The sequence below is a fragment of the Streptopelia decaocto genome (assembly GCF_964273445.1).
Source record: "Streptopelia decaocto genome assembly, chromosome: 1".
In the NCBI taxonomy this organism is placed as follows: Eukaryota; Metazoa; Chordata; class Aves; order Columbiformes; family Columbidae; genus Streptopelia; species Streptopelia decaocto.
The window spans coordinates 21,880,008-21,901,009 of record NC_138663.1 but is presented as its reverse complement, the minus strand read 5'-3'; the positions used below and the strand labels follow the sequence as shown (position 1 = coordinate 21,901,009).

The following is a 21,002-nucleotide window of genomic DNA, read 5'->3' as shown; positions in this document are numbered from 1 at the left end:
AACAGTTTCTCTTAATTGAATAATCTGAAATACTTTATTCTTTTCTTAATCTCCTATGCTCCTGCAATCCTTATACTTCCAATTTCCAAACATTTATAAATACAGTGAATCATGGGGAGAGGTTGGATTAGAAGACGATCTCCAGAGATCTGTTCCAATCTCAGCCATTCTGGGATCCTTTTGAATAATCTTCGTCGTTACTGTTTGAATTTGTTTACATCACACTCCTTATCCTCATGCTGAGCTCTGTAATGTGTTTTACCGAATCATAAAATCCATCCACTCCTCCAGCAGTTCACCCTCACTGGCAGGAAGGAGGAGAAAAACCATCAACGATCATATGCTCTTGGACTGTAATAGTCCAAGAGTCAGATGAGCCTTGGTGGTTTCTTGCAACATATGGAAAGAAAGAAAGAAAGACCCCTTCCTCCAGTTTTTCTTGCTGAACATGAGGGTGTTTGGCATGGAACAGCCCTGTGGCCAGTCTGGGTGAGCTGTCTCCCCTCCCACCCCAGCCTGCCCCTCCTTGGGCCAGTACAGTGAGAAACAAGGCAGCCTTGACATGGGTCATAAACAACCACAACACTGCTGGGTTATCAGCCCTGGCTCAGCTGCAAATCTAAAACATAAACCTGTAGAGGCTGCTCTGAAGAAAGTTAATTCCAACCTGTCTGGACCCTGCACAAAAGTCTTCAATTTTTTGATTTTTAAAATACTGCTTGTGTAGAAAGGGCAGTTAGGAAACACCAAGAATGACCTAGAAGTAGAAAAACAAATGTGTATTTCCAACTTTGTGGTGTTATATGAGCACTTTGGTATAGAAATGGTTACAGTAGCTCTCTGCTTTCCTGCACAGTAAAACTTTTGAAAGTCATCTAGAAACATCCATAAATAGGAATTTTTCTCCACACCTTGGTACTGGCAACTCCTAATTAAATTCACAAGGGTGAAGGACGCACAGCTTGGAGTGTATGGGGCCTGCCAGAGGCAGCTGAAGGACATTCCCTCCTCGGCCTCCTTTTGCCCTGTTTTCACAGTCATTGATAAGGGGATCTACCACCTCCCTTTACAGCTTTACAGATCACCTTTTGGTTTTTGGCTGTGGCGGGAGAGAACAGAGGGGAGAGAGAACAGAGTTTACAAAACCAGAGTGTTGTAACACCAGTCTTGGTGCTGAATTCGTTAACTCGCAAAAAGATCATTTCAGACAGGAGGTTTCCATCTGCCAGCCCACAGAACAGCTGAGGGCGGGATGGAAGCCCCACAGGCAGAAGTGCTGCCCGGGACTGACCCCACCGCTGCCCCCAGCACCCACCCCACGTTCTCCTCGCTCCATGGGCAGCTCACACACCCACTGGGGAGCCGAGGGGGTGGAAAACCTGCCCAGGCACCGGCCAGGCCTGGGAGCCAGCGCAGCTTTGCCATCATCAGCAAAATCACTTCTCTCTCTGGGCTTCAGATTCTCCTCCTGATAAGTGGTAATATATTCATCATTCTTTGTGCAACTTTTTTTTTTTTAATAAAATGGAAGCAAATGCTATTTAAATTTCAATGTAATTGTATATTTTTCTACTGGTTTAGAATCATAGAAGTGTTTTGGTTGGAAGAGACCCTCGGGATCATCTAGTCCAACCATAACCTAACTGTGGCACTAAACCATATCCCTAAGAACCTCATCTAAACGCCTTTTTAACACTTTCAGGGCTGGTGACTCCACCGCTGCCCTGGGCAGCCTGTTCCAATGCCCGACAACTCTTCCTGTGAAGAAGTTTTTCCTAATATCCAATCTAAACCTCCCCTAAACTTGAGGCCATTTCCTCTCATCCTGTCACTTACTACTTGGGAGAAGAGACCAACCCCCTCCATACTACACCCTCCTTTCAGGTAGTTGCAGACAGCAATAAGGTCTCCCCTCAGCCTCCTGTTCTCCAGGCTGAACAGCCCCAGTTCCCTCACCCACTCCTCCTGAGACTTGTGCTCCAGGCCCCTCACCAGCTTCATTGCCCTCAGCATCAATTTCTTTTTTTAAAAATCAACTTAAGAATAGAAATCACATGAAATAAGCTTTGTAGCTCAGCCTAGCTTACTAAAAATGTTTCTGCTTCCATTAATACTTGCACAGAGTATCACTACAGAGTATCACTAAATTTCAGCTCTGTGTTTAAGGCTGATGTGGGGGTGTGGGAGAACAAATGCTACATTTTTATACAGTTGAGAGCAACTGAGAACTGCCACAGCACACACGCAAGAATAACCAACACTGTAAATGCCTGAAGCTTAAAGCCAAATAAACGGAAATAAGTTGCAACAAAGGTATTAGTTGTGTTCTTTAGAGTATAGCCTGAGCTGTTGTAACTTACGTAAGATATGATAGTGCTGTGAAACCTGTTGAGTTTACATCCATTACCCTCAAGCAGGGACATCAAACTCATTTTCACCAGGGGCCACACCAGCCTCGCAGTTGCCTTCAAAGGGCCGAATGTAACTGCTCCTACTTTTATACAGTCCTAAAATTACATTTGGCCCTTTGAAGGCAACTGTGAGGCTGATATGGCTGCGGGTGGAAATGAGTTTGACAGCCCTGCCTGGCTCTGGAGGGGCAGGTGCAGGTTGTTGCCCCTGCCTCATACCGACTCTGGTCAGGGGTAGAAGCCGCCTCAGGCCCATTTGCCTGTGTAAGGAGCTGGGGGGGCTACTGAGAACAGGTGGTGATGCTGCTGGGACATGGCCCAGCAAAACTGAGAAGCCCGAGCCTGTGGTGCTGTGTGGTCTAAAGAAGCATGGATCTGGCAAAGTAAATTCAGGGTAACTGAGGCTTGGGGGTTGCCTCAGCTCTTTGCTTGGATATCATCCATGCAAAGTGACAAGCAACAGGTTTGGCCTAAACCCACCTCCATCACAGCCAAGTAACAAATATGGAGAAATAATCCTGTTCAACAGATACTTTGGAGCGTGGAGATCTACCTCAGCTGACGCACCCTGAGAAGCCACATGTGTATCCAGGTGGGAAAGTGAGCTACATCAGAGCTGGGTGACGCTCCAGCACTACCTCAAGATATTTCTCAACATTCCCAATTATCAGCACAACAAATGACTCATTACTTTTAGTATCACCTAAAAATCACTTTTCCACCTCCTCCTCCAATTTAATTGCAAAGACTGCTGTAATATCTCCTCTTTCTGAACTGACCTAGTCTACAAGCAAACAAATCCCACTGCATGAGGATCTGGTAGCCAGATGAATGAAGAGCTCTGCAGAATTCCAGCAAATAACCCCCTCTGACCCTGCTGTAGCATTAAAGGCCCCAGAGAGCAATCAGCTGCTGCCAGTGTCCCCAGGTGAGACCCTCCAAAGGGCAAGAACCCCTGTGCACTGAAGTGCACTAAGCCAGTCAGCCCCAGAACATTCACAGAATAATACAGGCTGGCCAGGATGTCTGGAAGTCATCTAGTCCAATCCCAGCTTGACACAGGTCCAACTGAACAAGGTCCCGAGCAACCTGCTCTAGTGACACTTTGAGGATCACCAAGGATGGAGATACCACCTCTGACAACTTGTTTCAAAGTTTGACCTTCTCCATACTCTTCCAGCAGCGGCTGTCGACACCTTCAGCCTTCCAAGGCTGAAGAGACCCAGTTCCGTCCACCTCTCCCGTGCACACCACAGTCTGTGCTCCTCCACCCAGAACCAGTTTCTGGCTACAGCAGCACAGTGGCTCAGAACAAGCAGACACCACTGCTCATCTGGCTGCCAGCGCAAGTATTTCTCCCTTTCAAACCCACACCTCTCCTCTCTCTGCCCCCTCCCCATCCACCACCAACACCACCAAGGAAAAGGCACAACCTTTGCTCAAGGAGACCATAAATGACGCAAGTCATCTGTTAAACAGCTGATGCAAGGTTAGTGAGGAACCGGGTTTGGTTTAAAGCCAAGCGTAGGACTACATAAACCCGGCTCTGCCAATAACCAGCTGTGCAGTAAGTGGAGAGTGACCCTCCCCAACCATGTGCTTCCCTGAGCCTCTGGGTCCCCACAGCTCCCAGGGGAGTCCCTGCACTGGGACTGCAGGAATAAGACCTGAAATTCTGCAGAACCAAATCACACATCGCTAGATCCTGATACACCATTTCCTTGTGTGCAACAGGGCCACGTGCCAGGGCATCCACTGCACCCAACATGCTCTGTACTAGATGTTCTCCACTCTGAAGAGTCCCATTCTCTATTATATCCCTGAGATCTCTGGGAAAAAAAAATGCACAAACTACTGAATTCAGTTTATGTACACTTAAACAAAATGCATCTTCACTTTCTACCCAAAGGCCTATTTCTGTGAGCAGAGTTTAAAATCACATCCTGTATTTGCTGAGGAAGGTACTTACCTTGCTCCAAGTGGACTAACAAAATCCCTGGCGAGGCAGGAGAGCGTACCTGTGATAATCCACTCCTCAGAAAACACTGCAAAAATAGGAAGCGAGGTTTCCTTCTGAGATATGACCTGGCCATCTGATGTCAGCACAGAACAAATACTTCTAAAGAAATGAAGTCTGCGAACAGTATGGCTGACAGCAAAACTCCTTCACGAAATACACATGAACAAGAATATTAAAATGGCATTTTTTATTTTTTAATATAAGAATCAAAGAAAGCTGTAGCACTTGTTTGGGGGGAAACAAATCAAACCAAACCCCAAACCAAAAAAACAAACAACAACAACCAACCAAACAAAAAACCACGATGAAAAAAAACCCCGCAAAACATTCCAAAGTGAGAGCTGACAGTAACACATCCAGCAATCACAGATTTGCAAGCTCACGAAGCAGAGCTATGGTGAAATCTTATGAAATGAGAAGTCCCACTACCACGTGAGACCATCCAGAGACACGTCTCCCAGAGCTCCTCATTTCAGTTTTGTCATCTGGGTACCACTTGCTTTTATGCAAGGTTAGTTCAGGCTGTGTAGCCACAGGCTAAGTCAAATCAAGTGTTTCCACAGAAAGCTGTTGATATGAAGAGTCATCAATTCATTTTGAGCCTAAGTCCATGGCTTTTAAACAAGCAGAATATTTGATCAATAAGAAATATTATTTTCACATTTACCTATTGCAAATATAAGCTGTAAAAAAATCAAGAAGCAGTTTATGATTCAAGTATTTAGACTCCCAAAATGTTATAAGCTGTATTCCCTTCTCTCTGAAGAACTGAGCTAAGAGATTAAGTTCTTACCTGGTCAAAATTTGGTCTAATTGTCCTGAACAACCATCTGCCTCCACACTGCTCCAGGAACAAGAACAGGAGAATCTGACTATCATCAGAGCCGAAACTACTCCCTGCTGTTTGAAATGCAAGTGCTAGAAGAGAACAAGCATTCTGCTTGGCTTCTGATCCTCACGCTTCTTCAAATACAAAGCATCAATACAACTGCAACACACTGAGGAACCGAGCAGTTGAACATCAGCGCAGTCAGACTATGGCAATACCCTCTTGGTATTTCCACTAGTGGGTGAACAGCTGCATCTGTTACAAATACAGCTTTACTGAGTGGCACACCAGAGCATCCACACCAAGGGTCTGCACTCACCATTTCAAGTTTTCTAGACCTTTTGCACTTGTTCTATATGTAAACAAGGAATGTATTTAGCAGGATATGACACTACATATCCATTCTACACTGTTATATTCATTTTCCCTTTTTAAGGATAAAATTGCTAGCAAATTATTTCAAAGTACCTCTCCATGATTTTGGCATTATAGATGCAAAATAATTTCTATCTTTATATGCAAAATACTTTGGTAGTTAATTCCATTTCTCCTATGTCCAAACACCCAGTTATATCATTCTCCTTCTCCATGCCATTATGAATAGAGATCTACTCAATCCCCCCAAATCACTATCAGAATGCCATTAAAGAGACTTGATTCCTTTAGGTATGGTGTAAAATCATTGCTTTCTAGCTCATTCTGTTCGGCCAAAAGCTTGGGTGGAGCTCCTCTAAAACACTGTTCCCCTCTGCCTCCCAAAAGGAAAGATAGAAATTTAGAAGCAAAACCAGCAGAGAGTTGTGCTGATCAGCTTGGAGCAACTTCCCCCTGGCCCCATCCCTCCCTTCTGGACCAGGCACAGCACAAGAGATCATGGGTTGGCACATTTGCCAAGCGTATGTTCAAAGCAGCTTTCAAATTGCCAGCACATCGCCCCGCCCCTGGCGCAGTCGTTTTCACCCAGCACCGACTTTCTGTTAAAGTTTCCATTAAATGGTTTGGTTCCAGTACCCACAAGTTCAGAGGAAGGATCATCCCCGATGACAGTCTGAAACTCTAACAAAACCAGATTATTTCTAGAAGACAACCAGCTGCAGCAGCTGGCATTGCTTGTTGCCCGCTGCTTCAGGGTACTTCTCTTCCAGCCACACTGTTCTCCATGGACGAGGTAAATACACCCTCAAGTTTGTCCTTTTCTGTAAGGACTCCAAGATGTCACAGAAAGTGCTGTGTGTGTCCAACAAACTAGGCTGTCACAAGGCATTATTCAGCATCAGTTTTTTCAGGTCAAAGGCAAGACAGAATGAATGTTTACATTCAAAGCATCACCTATTTACTGTAGCAGTAAGGAGGACAAATTGATTATTACTACAGATGGATTAGCAGTAGTCCAACTGTTCTCCCTGTTTTTCCATAGCTTGTATGTTGAGGAAGACTTAAAAGAGCACAATTCCACCTGAGCTGATACCAAGCTTGCACAGGGGTGGACAAAGGTTTTACTAGAGTACACCTAAGCTCACAGTGTAACACGGTGGTCTCTTTGGAAAAGAGAAACCTTTGCATTAAATCAAACTTTTCACAAGATTTCAGGTATCTGAACCAGTAATAGAGTCCTTTAGAAAAAAGTCGAGAAAGCAAATTAATAGCTAACTACAGAACAACTTTTTTTTGCTGATGTCGCAGTAATGGCAACCAACTTTCCCCCAAAACCTCAACAAACACTACCAGTAAGTAACTTGCAAGCAAGTCAGCTCCCATCCTCCCCCGATACCCTCTGTAAAGCTCAAAGAACGTGTTCCTGAAGGGCAACTTGCAGCATGAAGATTTTCAAAGACCATGGAAACAAACTAAAAGGTACAAGACCAGAGTGAGAATAGAAAAATCCCCCTGACGAGTGAGCAGGAACAGGCACCCCACCTGCCCGCTTCTCGTACAAGCAGACTCTGTGAAGAGCACACAAACAGACAGTGAACCTGGATGTGAGTACTGGGGTAGTTTAAAGTTCACTCTAATTTGGTTACCTGACCTTGCCCAAGTCAACTGACTTACAAACGGCACCCATGATTTTAGTAAATATGTCCGCATTGTATGCAAATATACTGAACCTGAATGAGCTTTACCACCATGAATTTCAAGTGCAAATATATATATATATATATATTTTCTCTCTTAATTCTGTTCTTATTGTATTAAAAAAAAAAAACAAAAAACAAAAACCAAAACAATTCTCTAAAAATAGATGATCAATCTGAAGGTTCACAAGAAATGAACTACTTACTTAAATGAAACATAGCTTAAAAACAAGCAACATGGAATCTATTCCTCTATTGAAGAGGATGAAAAGTCCCTGCATAGAGAAAGCAGCAAATAAATGTTAGAAGTACTATTAGTTAAGACATCAGACAAAAACAGATCAGATTCCTGACTTGCTATTTTTGTCTTCACATAACAACTCCATTTGGATGTTCAAAATTCAGCCCGCCTCAATGTAAAATATTGCTTTCTACTTGCGGTGCAGTATGAATAAAGGAAAGATTTTCAGTTCCAAAACATTTAAATTACAGATGTATAAGGACTGGTGATTGTCACTAGTTTGTTCCAGTGATCCACAATTGCTTCAAATTAAGCACAGCTGAAGTCTGTTGCAGATGCATCCAAATGTAGGGTTGTTTCAATAACTTAATAGCACTTTGCTGTTTGCCTTGCTGAATTCTTCACTGCTGAAGGAGGATCAGTCTCTTCAGTTTACAGCAAAAAATGAAACAAGGCAGCTACGAAGATCATGTAACGCAGAGCTCTGAAGCCCAGAGTGGAGGTTTACTGCAGTACGGCAGTCTACTGCTGGTTTCCTGAGCACAAGCAGCTGCTGCAGCTGTTGCTCCCTCCTCTTCGGCATCTTCCTTTACCTCCCCGAAGCTTTCTGCTTCTTGGAATGGATTCTCCAAGAGTTTCAGTACATTTCTTACCTAGAAAGAAAACATAGCATGGTTATGAGAATTTAGAAAGTAAAGGCAAAACAATGTAGGGAAGAACCTCACAACCATATAATAGTTGAGTATATTGTATTTAATACACTAACTTCAGACAAGCTAAACAGGTGAACAATATGCATATCAAATAAACTGAAAACTGTAAAATCTTGACTGGCTGAGTTTGTATCTGTATGGAGCTCAACCTCAAATAAACCAAAAGTCTCAAATACAAGGTCTTATGTAATTTCTGAGAATAAATTAATTTTCCCATATTCTGGATGTTACAATCCACATGCTGAACTCGCCAGGTGAAAGCCATGACTTTTAAAAGATAACAGCACAGCAAGGAACAAGAATGAAGACAGATGTGGACCTATTGGAGAGGGTCACCAAAAATGATCAGAAAGCTGGAGCACCTCTCCTATAGGGACAGGCTGAGAGAGCTGGGGTTTTTCAGCCTGGAGAAGAGAAGGCTCCAGGGAGACCTTATAGAAGCTTTCCAGTACTTAGGGGGAGCCTATAAGAAAGATGGGGGCAGACTTTTCAGCAGTGCCTGTTACAATAGGACAAGGAGTAATGGTTTTAACCTAAGAGAGGGGAGATTTATACTTGACATAAGGAAGAAACTTTTTTATGGTGAGGGTGGTGAGACACTAGAACAGGTTGACCAGAGAAGCTGTGGATGCCTCATCCCTGGAAACGTTCAAGGCCCGGCTGGATGGGGCTCTGAGCAACGTGATCTGGTTCAAGATGTCCCTGCTTATTCCCAGGGGTTGGACTAGTTGACATTTAAAGGTCCCTCCAACCCAAAGCATTCTACGATTCTATACATTCACCCCCTACTGCCTCCCACAGCAGACACCATACAGAAGAGAGCAGAAGCAGGGGTGAGGGCCTTGTCCTGATATCAGCATACAAAAGCTGTTCAGACTCAGATTTTCAATTCCTTTCTTTGTTCTGCAGTCATTGAAACCACAGCTCCCTCAAAACCAATCCAGACCTTCTCAACAGCAAACTCCCAGTCCCCTAGCTACCTGTGATGCCAGAATGAATCTCACCTGGCATAATATCAGTCATCAAGAGCACCACTACACATCCACACAAACCCAGAGAGAAGTTAAGCAGTAGTAGCATACCTCTGAGAAATCCCCATTTTCAGCTGCTTCTATGGCATTCTGGGCAATATAATTTCTCAATATATATTTTGGATTGTTTGAATTCATGACCTTCACATGATCAGCACTCCAGGCATCAGCATCACTAACGTTTTCAATTTCTTTTTGCAAACGGACTCTGAAATTAAGCAAGTGAAAGCAACTGGTTTGGTGCAAGATCTGCACGTAAAAGTTGACCCACTTCCTTGCCCTGAGATCCGTAGTTTGCAGTTCTTAATATTTCATCATCTATAGTCCTCTCCATTTATAAAATCCAGCATTAACAACAGATTACAAAACACCACCTCCTTCAAAAGCAGCACTACAGACTATCAGCAGGTCCTGAGAAGGCTTGAAGAAACGGCACACCTTGCACATTCTCTGAAAAGTCAGATTAAGACAACCCCGCCCCACACGCACAGCGGTGCATGGGCTGTTCTGCACTGCTCTGCAAAAGCTTTCACATTCAGAACTTGGTTTAAGTATTTCTGTGCTTGTTTATTGGCTAAAGCTTCTGGTGTTCTGATCAAAGGGATACAACACAGCTGAGGGAGTTTGATCTACCCATTAGCAGGAACACTTGCTAAAAATCTCAGTCCTGCTGGAGAACAAGACCACAGGCAGCCAGGTGAGGCAAAGGAGTCCTGACCATGCAGCACAAACATCTAATGCTCTACTAAGGGGTTTTCCTTAAAGAAAATCTCCTGCTAACACTGGGTTTTTAGGATTTTAAGTTATGCCTGCTTGCATAGTCTGGACATTTTTTTCTGGCTGTGACTTCTTTTACAGTTACTCTTTGAGAATACTTCTGCTTGCTTTCTATGTTAATGCATAGATTGTTTTGCTTCAGAAACAAAAAGTAAAAGGATAAAATACTTAGAGAGCAGTCAACTCTAGTTAGGGAGCACTTAGCTCACAACTGAAATTAGTATCTGCCAGAATCAACATCAACATTCTTAAAGCAGTTTTAATAATAGATTTGATGGGAGGTGATTTCTATACCCCCATCCCTCCCCAAAATCTAGTAAACAAAATACACAGATGCCCTTGAACTCCCACAGCAACCCAGACAGTGGCCCTGGAGTAGTTAATATTTTGAGTTGCATGTCCCTCGCATCCCTCCCAGCCCATACGCTTTGGGACAGGGTGTCTTTTGTGAGACTGGCACACTCTTCTCAAATGAAATGCAGAACAAATATACTGCTCTGCACACTGAGAAACCTTACCTGTATTTCTCCAGCCATTCTTTCCAGTGTCTTTTATTTCTGCTCAGTAAATCATCTGCTGTTAACTGCTGCAGTTTAGAGAACTGTTCAATGCGTTCTAATTCTTTATTTATACTATCTTTTGTTCCAATTAATGCAAACAGCTGAGGATTGGACTGAGCCAACATTAGCATCATTGACAGTTGTCTGGGAACAAGAGAAACAAACACATTAAGGATGAGCTGCCTGTCAAGATCCATCTTTGTGAACTGTAAAGTAGGTAAGAAAACATTCACAGCATGAGAACTGCTTTGTGGTAGAAAGTTCCTAACAATATCCAGGTTGTTTTGGTGCAAGTTTGATTAAGATTCTATCTTTTTACATTTGATTATGTTAGCTGGTGCTGTACAATAGCTTCACCTTGTTTTCGATACCATGCTAGCCAACTTCTATTTTTCTTTGATTAATAACTGCACTAGAGCAAAATGTAAAATAAAACCGCTAAGAGTGTTGAGTTGTAGCATAACAAAACACACCAAGTGTTTTTACTTCCTTCTCTGAATGCATTTATAAACAAAGGAGAAAAGAAACATTCTTCCCTGGCAGCAAAACAAATAACTGATTTAATTATATCAGATTACATTTTCCTACTTTTAATAAGCAGAGATAAGCTAGGTGCTTTGTAGATATGAGCTCAAAAATACTATGCAAATCTGACTTACACATCTAACACACCCAGCCCTATGATATCCAAGTGCTGTGACAAAAATCAGTTATGTACTCACTTTAACACAGTACTATGGCCCTCCAAAGCCTTACATCCATATAATGATGATTTATAGCTACTTTTCATGTTCCTCTAAGTCTGAAAGTAATGTTAAAAAAAAAAAAGTCTCATCTGTCATGAGTCAGCTTCATATTGCCTGATAGCCATTTACAATTTCAAAGTAGCTGAAACCTGCAACTTAATTAAATGAGTAGTATCTAGCAGCTTAATTCAGTTCCCTTTCATTTTAGTGCATTGTCACTAAAACTTAAATAATCAGTAAGATCTTCAAAATTCTAAATTACTACATCCAACCATCTCGGCATAACACCAAACTTGTATGAACAAGTTTCACACCAGCCTGTCTTCTCAGCTCTCTGCTTTCTGTAAGTTAATTGTGATATCAACACACAGAAAAGGCTGAAGAACCTGGTAGGTTCGTTGCCTTCATGAAACACTTTGACACCCTACCCAAAATATCCCCACTTTAATTTCTTCCTCATCTGGGACGATGCTAGGAAAAATAAAAATGATGAATTCATGAGTCACTGTCACTCCCTGTTTTCCACTGCTCCAAAAAATGAAAAACTGCTGCACTCATGGTTATAAGTAGCTGTTGAACAAACCTCAGCATCTTTCCATGCCCAGAGCAGCTGAGCTGCAGAACATAACCCATCAAATGGGACGTGGGTGGCACCACACAGTTTTGAGAGCCCAAAGCATGCACTTAGGTTACACTTATTTCAAAACATGGTGATTATTTGCCAACAGCACACTGGCAGAACATGGTAAATCCAATTCTTCTACAAAATATTTCAGTATCACTTCACTATCCAGTGCTCTCATTGCCTTAGTCAGCAGTGACAGTGGGGAAAAAAAAAAAAACAAGAACCAAACAAAAGCTCAGACAACTTCAGCCCAAGAGCCAACTGCTGCAAGTTGCTGCTGAGCATTCACCAGGCACAAAACATACAAGAATCGCCACTGCTGTAGATCACGATGCATCTACTTAGCAGTGGAATTTCCAAATTTAGTCAAATATTACACAGCATGCAGAGTTCACTATGGTTATCATGAAACTAAAAGCATGGGCCAAAAGCATTTAAGTAGAGCATTACCTTGGATCCATCTGTGGTTTGAAAGCAACTTTCAGTTCTTCCAGAGAAGCACACTGACTTGTAACCTTTTCTAAGAAATCTTCCAATTTTGAAGGATCAGAGTGTACTGAGAATGAACTTAGCAAGTAGAAAATATTTGTGAAGTCTCCACCTGAAAAAGTAAACAATATGAGTAATGTGAATAACAAATCAGTAAGAAAACAGGTCCCACATTTTCTTCCAAACCCTTTCCCACAGCAGCATAGGTCACCTCTGAATAGCAAATAACCTGCCCCCTCAGTGAGGGTGCAGGTGTGAGATGGGGAGCCCTCTATCCAGGCAACAACTGCCCCAGGGTTCACACAAAGGGAATTATTTTTCAGACTTTTGTTCTTCCCTCAGATGACAATGTACTTGCATGAGGTTGCTTTCTTGTAAAGTCAAGATAAAAACTCCATTATGGTTTGACTGTAAGATACTGATGGGCTATTAAATAATAACCCACTGTGCTCCTCACCAACCTGTGAGATGCATGGTTTCAAGTAGCTCAGCCACCAGCTTACTATCTTCTTCTAATTCCAGCTGGATTAGGCCTAGTTTCTTCCTCATCTTCTGCAAATAATGTTTCTCAAATTCTGCATCATATTCCTCTTCCAGGATGAGTTCACTGATTTCCAAGGGCAGCTCTGGAACCAGAGCTTCGGCGAGCTTCCCCAGGTTCCACTTGCAAATCTCTGGCTGCTTGTTGTAAGCGTAGCGCCCTGTGTTATCAGAACCATTGCAAATGTGCTCAGGGTCATATCTACAATGAAGAAATAGTTAGCATTCTTCTAGTTAGCTGGATACCAATACCATGAGAAGTATTATTTTTATTTTTTTAGTGTCCTCTAGGAAAACTAAAAAATTTGAAAGGGAACACTCCTTGAATCTTTTCCCAAAGTTACCTTATTATTTTCCTGCCCTCTCAAACACTGAGAAACGCCACAGGCTACGAGAACAGTCTAACAGTTAGAGATGTTGTGAATATAGTTAAAAAGAAGTTGAAATGAAGAATCACAGGACAACTAGAACTAAGTTAATCTACGCTGTCATATAAAGGGTTCATAAATCTGCTTTAGTAATAAAATATTAAAGCAATTGTGAACATCAGGATTGTTCCACATAGCAAGCACATGCACATTTTAAAAAATTATGCCACACTGACCTGTCCATAAAACCAAAAGGGCCGTAGTCGATGGTTAGTCCAACTATGCTCATATTATCTGTATTCAGCACGCCATGGCAAAACCCAACACATTGCCATTCCGCAACCAATCTCGCCGTCCGTTTTGTTATCTAAAAGACATTTTTTTTCACTTTTCAACACAACGTATTTCCAACACATCCATGTATTCCCAAGCATTTCCTAGTCTGAACTGATCTTTCTAGGGCTCTGATGGAAGCAGATTCTGGCAGTGCTGTACACACAGGTATCTTAAGGACAGCTTGCCTCTCTCCTCCTGTTACTAACTGCTCTGTTTCTCAGCCTCCCATTTCTGTTTGCTGCTGCTTCTTTCCTTCCGTACTTGACTTGCAAGTCAACCAGGCAGCTTCAAAACACACTGGAGACAGAACACTGAAATAAGGTAAACTGACAACAGACCTGCCTACTATTCCAGACATGATGCAAATACATTTGCTTACTACTAAAGACCCTTTAACTACAGGCAGGAGAAAGCCTAAGCAAAGTCTAAGAAATACACTAACTATATGCAACAAAGCCTAATGTAAAATTAGTCTTTTTGTTTACCTGGTATGTAAGAGTGATTTACAGGACGGTTAGTGGTTTACACAAAAAATTATCCCCTGCTAAGAAGTTTCAGCACTGATAAGCACTTCCCTCAATATGTTTAGAGAGGGGAAAAAAAGCTACGAGGTTAAGTAAAACTACTCCAAGAATGAAAATTTTCTTTAAATGCAATTCTTCACCAAATGCAAGTTTCATCAGAGTTTTTCAGCTGCCTGAGAGTTACTGTTGTGGAATCCTTGAGTGTAATCACCGCATGTGCCCTAGTGTTCGAATAAATAGTGTAATATTTTAAAATAGTTCTACTTGTTTAATGAATTAGCCCACCTGTCAACTACAACTATATATGCCTCATTAAATCTAAAATCCAGGAAGCTAACCTGGTGTTTAAATAAACATGGGTATCTATAACTACTTTACTGAATTGTTGTAAATAAAAAATTTATGTAGTCATTAGCTACAACTTTTAAATCAAACTATTTTCATAGCTAAAATCGCCCATCTCCCCAAATAGCCATCAGTGTACAGAAATTTAAAGCAGATGTTCTGTCCAGCTGCAATGTAAGTGCATCTTATTAAGGTTTTAAAAAAGAGCTAGTTAACAGCAAAGGTACCAACTAGCTACACATGTGCAAAACTGATTACTGACACACCATAACCAGCAAGGGAGACAAGACACAGCCTGCACGACAGCTCTGTGCCAGGAAGATGGGAAAGCTTAAAAATAAACAAATCCAGGCCAGCAGAGCCGGGATGAAAGCACACCAGCCTTAGGGCAACTCATGACTGCTGGATGTCTTTGTACGAATGTATAACCCGCTGTCAGTGCTCTGGTAAAAAACAAATCCCACTAATGAGAACACCTGAAAGCAATTAAAGCTTGGGTGCCATTCAAAGATGGGAACATTGACTGTAAAGAGACAACTCTGCACTCACTTTGACCTTTATTTCTTTTGATCACATTTTTCCTCTGCTAGCCATACTAGAAAACAAGTATGTGTATATATGAATAGGAAACTTATCTCAAGGACGTGCTCATTTAAATATAAACAACACCTACAAATTATTTGAGAAGGTACAGACAATAGTGTCTCCTTTCTAGACAGTGCTGTCAAATACAATCACTCGTACATTTTTCCTCCATTTCTTCCACAGTACAAAAAGAAAGATAAACACACAAGAGCTGAGGTGACAGCACTTCCCCATTGTCAAAAAGATGGACATATTTGTCAAATTAGGTAACAGACTGGGGTGCTTTTCAGATGGAGACAGGTACAGAAAGTCTCTGCTAAGGAGAAAACATGAAGAGACAACACTAGCGCAGGCTTGGAGTGTGGACAGGTACAGGCTGGAGGAGCACAAGAAACCAACCAACCAAGGCAGGCTGGGGCAATGGGGAAAGCGTGCCAGTATGGGGTAGGAAACCAGTAGTAACTGGGCCAGGAAAAGCAGCCAAAAGCAGAAAGAGGCAGGACTAGTGTGGCAGCATGTTCCCAGCCCTCCTCCTCAACCTTCTCCTGTAACCCTGCTCAAGCAAAGACCACCAGTGCTGGTTGTGATGGATGCGTCTGGTCATGATGGCCATGTCCAGCTGGAAGTGGATTCAGGGGAGACAGACAACAACACAACAGCAAGGGTGCCCACAGAACCACAGTGCTGGTCAATGTCCGACTCAAGTCAAATTTTGAAGAAACTAACATCTGCAGCTGGTACATAAATACAAGTGGGAATCAATCATCTTACTCCATGAACAGTGGGCAGCCCAGGCCCTGCTGAGCTCTCCTGCACAGCAGTGGGCTGCGTGCCAGGATCTCCCCTGGGGTAGGGACACCTCTCAAGGTTACTGTCAGCTCATCACCTGAGAGCTGGGACCAGAATTCACCCTCACAGCATAAGACACTCCTGGCAAATGGAGACAAGTATTGGGAATATCCCCCAGAGCAGAGAAATAATGATTTACTATTAAAAATGTTAAACTGCTTTCATTGGTTTGATCAATATCAACATTACTTTCATTGATGAGCAGTTCTATTAAGAGTGTTTTCTCCAAAGAAAAAAATATCTCAGGCAATTAGATGATACAAGGTATTAACTGACTTCAGTCATCTGCGCTTGCAGATGAAGTTGCTAAAGAGGACCACTATGGATTAATGAAGAGAATCTGATCTTTCTTACCTCTTTGAAGAAAGCAGCATTCCTCTGAACACTGTTGTCTGAATAAGCCTCCTGGATTTCTGGATAGAAAGTGCTGATCACATAATCAAGCATCTGTATTCGAATATCATTCCGGTTAACACTGGGACCCTTGCGTCCTGTGTATTCATCAGGAGGTTTAAAAATTTCAAAAGAACCAAATCTGTTTTAAAAATGATAAAAACATGTTTTAGTATTATCTGATACTATTAACTTCATTTGATAGTAGTAAAAACATCTACTGTTTCTGCAGTAACACCACATCATCTCGAGTTTAACACCAACCCTTCAGCTGACAGAGAGAAAAGACCTGCAAGATTCCTACACTGAACTTGGCAAGACTCAGTGACTCAACACAAGGAAGCACATAAATCTGCGTGTAACTAAACTGACAGATCAAGATGCCAGCCAGTACTGAAGACCAGCTCATTGAAGTTTCTTACAACTACTACAGAAAAATTCTTATCCTGAGGAAATATACAGGAACAGGACTTTTTAAAAATACTAGACTGTACATCAAGCATGTAAGATAGTTTTTTCCAGGTATATATATGCATGCACACAGATATTTTTTACGCCTCACCTGCCTCTAATATTCTATTACCTTACAAGAAGCAATGCAGCTGCCTGAAACTCCTAATGTTCTGTGGCAGAGAGGGAACCTCATACGATTCTCAGGCAGGGAAAGTACACCCAAACTTTGACAGTAGTACATTAGAGAAGTTTTCCAATTAAGCATAGAGCTATAATCCACCACACTGCTACCAACATCAATAAAAGCATCTATTCTGTGCAGGCATAAACGTGAAAAAACTCTCCTGAGGTCTGCAGAACTTAGTTCTTCTTTCTACTAGGCTAGCATCCTTGGTGTTTATCTGTCTGGGTGTAAAGACACCAGCTCATCCCATCTGCTGGACAAGAAAAGTACCTTCTTCAGCTCAGCAAGAGAGTTCCAAGCCTCCAGAACGAGAAATACACAAATAGTGCTGTTATGAAAATACACTTAAAATAGTATTTTAAAAGACTGCTGTGCTTGGTTTTAAAAGAAAAAAAAAATCCCAACAAAGTAGGATTCTACCTTATGAATGTAGAAGCTATTCTCAGAACAACCGTACACCTTTCGTTTTTTGGATTCCCATCGTAAAATATGTCACGGATGACTTTCGAGTCAGACGTCACACACGTTCCAGCCCTCGTTGTTGGTATTCCCAGGTGAAACATGGCCTCGCTGCACAGGAACTCCCGTATGCTCGACCGCAGGACCTTCCGACCATCAGCTTGTCTGCAGTAAGAAGACACATAGAGTTTTGAGGCTATAAGGGCAGGAACTGCCATCTCCCTCCAGCAGTGGAGAAACAACAGCCTAGAAGTGACAAGCTCGGACCGCAGCCACACAGCAAAGCACTGGCAGATTGGAGAACAAAAGCCAGACTTTCAAACTTCTGTTAAAGCTCTAGACAGATACAACACACTTGCAATGATGACCACATATAACAGAAGAAAACAAACCTTCACTTGTAATCATTAACTCTGTTGTATTTATTGACACAGTAGAGTCTTTCAAAAATTGTGGACAATTATAGGTACTTTATTACATGATGAGTCATTAATTTCCTCTTGATAAAATGGCTACTATTATGCCTCTTGAAAAAGAATACTCTTTTGGATCTTTCTGGGTAAGTAATCTAGAAACGTGGTGTTAAATATGGGCATACAAGGCAGTTGCATTTAAAAAAAATAACTGGACAGCAAATTGCAAACTAGCTTATTTAATAGATATCAAGTAAAAAGAACAGGTGTGGGTGGCTCTCAGCCCCCACTGACAGCACTTCAGAGGCCACAGACAAGGACGGCTGCCCAGGGCAGACCTAGACCACCACCACAGCATCTGGGATTTTCACTGTGGTTTCCTTAACCTTCACAGACCTGAAGAAGGCCTTGAGAGCACCATATGCATGAAACTAAGGTGTTACTGAGCCTGGACAGCTGGAATAGAAAATATAGGAAATGCAAGTGGGAAAATGACCCGAAGACTTAAACCAGTGCAGGCTAAACCGATTAATGAAGATCCCTTGCAGTGATTTGGACAGCATTCCATTTCTGGGGCTTTCCCACCACTCCCTCCCACAGCCAGGAAGGATGGAGGAAAAGCCACATGGCAATGTCGCAGCGAGCAGTCAGGTCAGACCCCAACCCTAAGCCTAACCCTACTGCTTAGTGCTGCTCCGCTTCCACCATGGTCTGCGTCCTCCCAAGGGGGGAAAACCTCACAGGAGGACAACCAGGGACTGAAGCGATGTACCAACTGAAGGAGACTGCAATTACAGTCTTGCTTTCCAGAGGAAAACGTGGCCACCTTCACAGTTGGCATTTATGCATTGCGCTTGCTGCAGCGATAGGAAAAAAAAACAACACGGGGGTTTAAGCCAGAGGTGTCAAAGTCCTGTTCACCGGGGGACACCTCAGCCTCGCCGTTGCCTTCAAAGGGCCGAACGGTGAACAGGACTTTGACACCCCCTGTTCAAGAGATGTTTTAGGGGAGGATCCTCAGCACAAGACGCGCTGTAAAGTGCCTCGCTAATGCAACAGCAGGCAGGGAAGGCCATCCCCGAACCAACCGCCCCCGCACCGGGACACCGGCTGCAGCTCCTCCGAGACCGGGCTGCACCGGGTGGCCCCGGCACCGTCCCTCCCCGCGCTGCCAGGCCAGGCCTTACCGGGAGAAGGGGGTGAGCCCGGCGCCCTTGAGCTGGATCTCCCAGCGCTCGCCCCGCGGGCCCAGCACCTCGCCCAGGTACATGGCGGCGCCGTCGCCCAGCTGCCCCGCGAAGCTGCCGAACTGGTGTCCGCAGTAACAGTGCGCCGCGGGCTCCGAGCCCGCCAGCAGCCGGTTCCCGCTGAAGTACAACGCCGCCTCGGCCTCCGCCGCCTCCCGATCGCCCACGGGCGCCTCTACCCCCAGCAGCGCCAGCGCCGGCAGCGACATGGCCACCAGCCGCGGGTTCTGCAGCGGGCTGGGCCGCACCCGGCAGAAGCAGGCGCCGGGCACGGCCCGCGGCCCGCTGGCCTCGGAGGCGTCCACCGGCAGCGAGCGCAGCGCCAGGTTGTCGAAGCGCAGAGCGCTCAGCCAGCCCCCGCCGCCCGCCTGCGCGCCGCCCTCGGGGCTGCCCGGCCGCGCCGGGAGAGCGCCGGGCTGCTGCATAGCGGAGCCCAGCGAGCACAGCCGGCCCCAGCAGCCCGGCCGCGCCAGCAGCACCAGGGGAAAGCGGCAGCTGCTGCGCAGCACGGCGGCCATGGGCCTGCCCGCGGGGCGGGGCGACGGCCACACAGCCCCGCCCACCGGGACGCCCCGCTCACACCCCGCGAGGGGCGGGGCCGGGTCCCGCTGGGGGCGGGGCGCTGGGGCCGGCAGCGCGTGGGGAAGATAAAACCTGGTGCCGCGGGGGGCCCAACCCGACCGGGTCGAAGAGCAGCGAGGGGCAGCTGAGTGCAGCCAGCGGGGGGCGCTGCGGTTTTGGGGTGCCCTGGTGCTTCGCCGGTGCCCTGGTGCTTCGCCGGTGCCCTGGTGCTTCGCCGGTGCCCTGGTGTCGCGTTCCGTAGTCAGCGGACGGTCCGTCTGCCTGGGCTGCGCCTCGGGCGCCAGGTCGGAAGCGGGGAGAGCCCCGGGGGGCGGCAGGCGTGGGTTTGGTCGAGGCTCTGCCGGCTCACCCCGAGCTGGCCGGCGTGAAGATGTCCTGGCTGACGAGAGGAGGGAAGTCAAAGGAGAAAGAGGAGCCGGAGAGCCCGGTGCGGCAGGAGGAGCGGGGCGCGCTGGTGCAGGCCATGCTGGAGCACGGGGGAGACCCGTGGGACTACAAGGTGGTGGAGCAAGACCCCACGCTGAAAGCTGCGGAGAAGCAGTGGCTGAATTACATATCCGTGTTCCATCCCAAGGGGGAGAAGAAGTGCTCGGCCCTGCAGTGGCTGCTGTTCGACCTGGCGCAGGTCTTGCAGGCGGCGGTGGAGGAGAAGGAGCGGTGCATCCAGAGCCTGCAGAACAGCCTGCAGGTGGCTCGCAAGGAGGTGCTGGCGCTGCGGTGCGACAGCTCGCTGCTCAGGCAGCAGACAGAGCAGCTGCACAAGCTGAGGGAAGAGCTGAGGGCTGAGGCGGCCGAGAACGCCCGGCTGAGAAGGAAAGTGCAGTGCCTGGGCACCCTGCTGTCCCTGGGGAAGGGTTTGGACCAGAGGAAGGTGGCGGCTCTCAGTAAGGCGGACTGGGACCCGGAGGCGTGGGATGGGGACGGCTGGAGTTTGGAGGCGCAGGAGGAGCCGTCGGTGCCAAGGGCGGGTGCTGCGGGCACCAGGAAAGCGAAGCCGGCGCAGGGAGAGACAGGCCAGGGAGCGGGGGATGTGTCCGGGAAAGAGAAGGTTTGGAGGAAAGGCAAGGAGGGGTGGCCCGTGTGGGTGAACCGCATTTGGACCTTGGAGCAGTGCGCTCCCTTCACGATCGAGGCGGCGAAACAGGTGGTGATGGCCATCGGGCTGCCCTGGCCCAAGGTGGGGGCGATCATCAGAGCCCTGCCTGCCGGG

General features: G+C 45.3%; 1 protein-coding gene across 1 annotated transcript; it reads right to left on the bottom strand.

The window, feature by feature from the left end:
• Positions 1–4,603: 4,603 nt before the first annotated feature.
• On the bottom strand, positions 4,604–19,740 carry SELENOO (selenoprotein O). Its single transcript, XM_082068928.1, has 9 exons — positions 19,151–19,740; positions 17,512–17,715; positions 16,416–16,596; positions 13,659–13,789; positions 12,976–13,256; positions 12,476–12,626; positions 10,613–10,798; positions 9,369–9,525; positions 4,604–8,226 (listed from the first exon to the last, which is right to left on the bottom strand). Exons 1-9 carry the CDS (start codon positions 19,726–19,728, stop codon positions 8,041–8,043), a joined length of 2,055 nt encoding a protein of 684 aa, XP_081925054.1. The 5' UTR covers positions 19,729–19,740; the 3' UTR covers positions 4,604–8,040.
• Between the last annotated feature and the right edge of the window lie 1,262 nt (positions 19,741–21,002).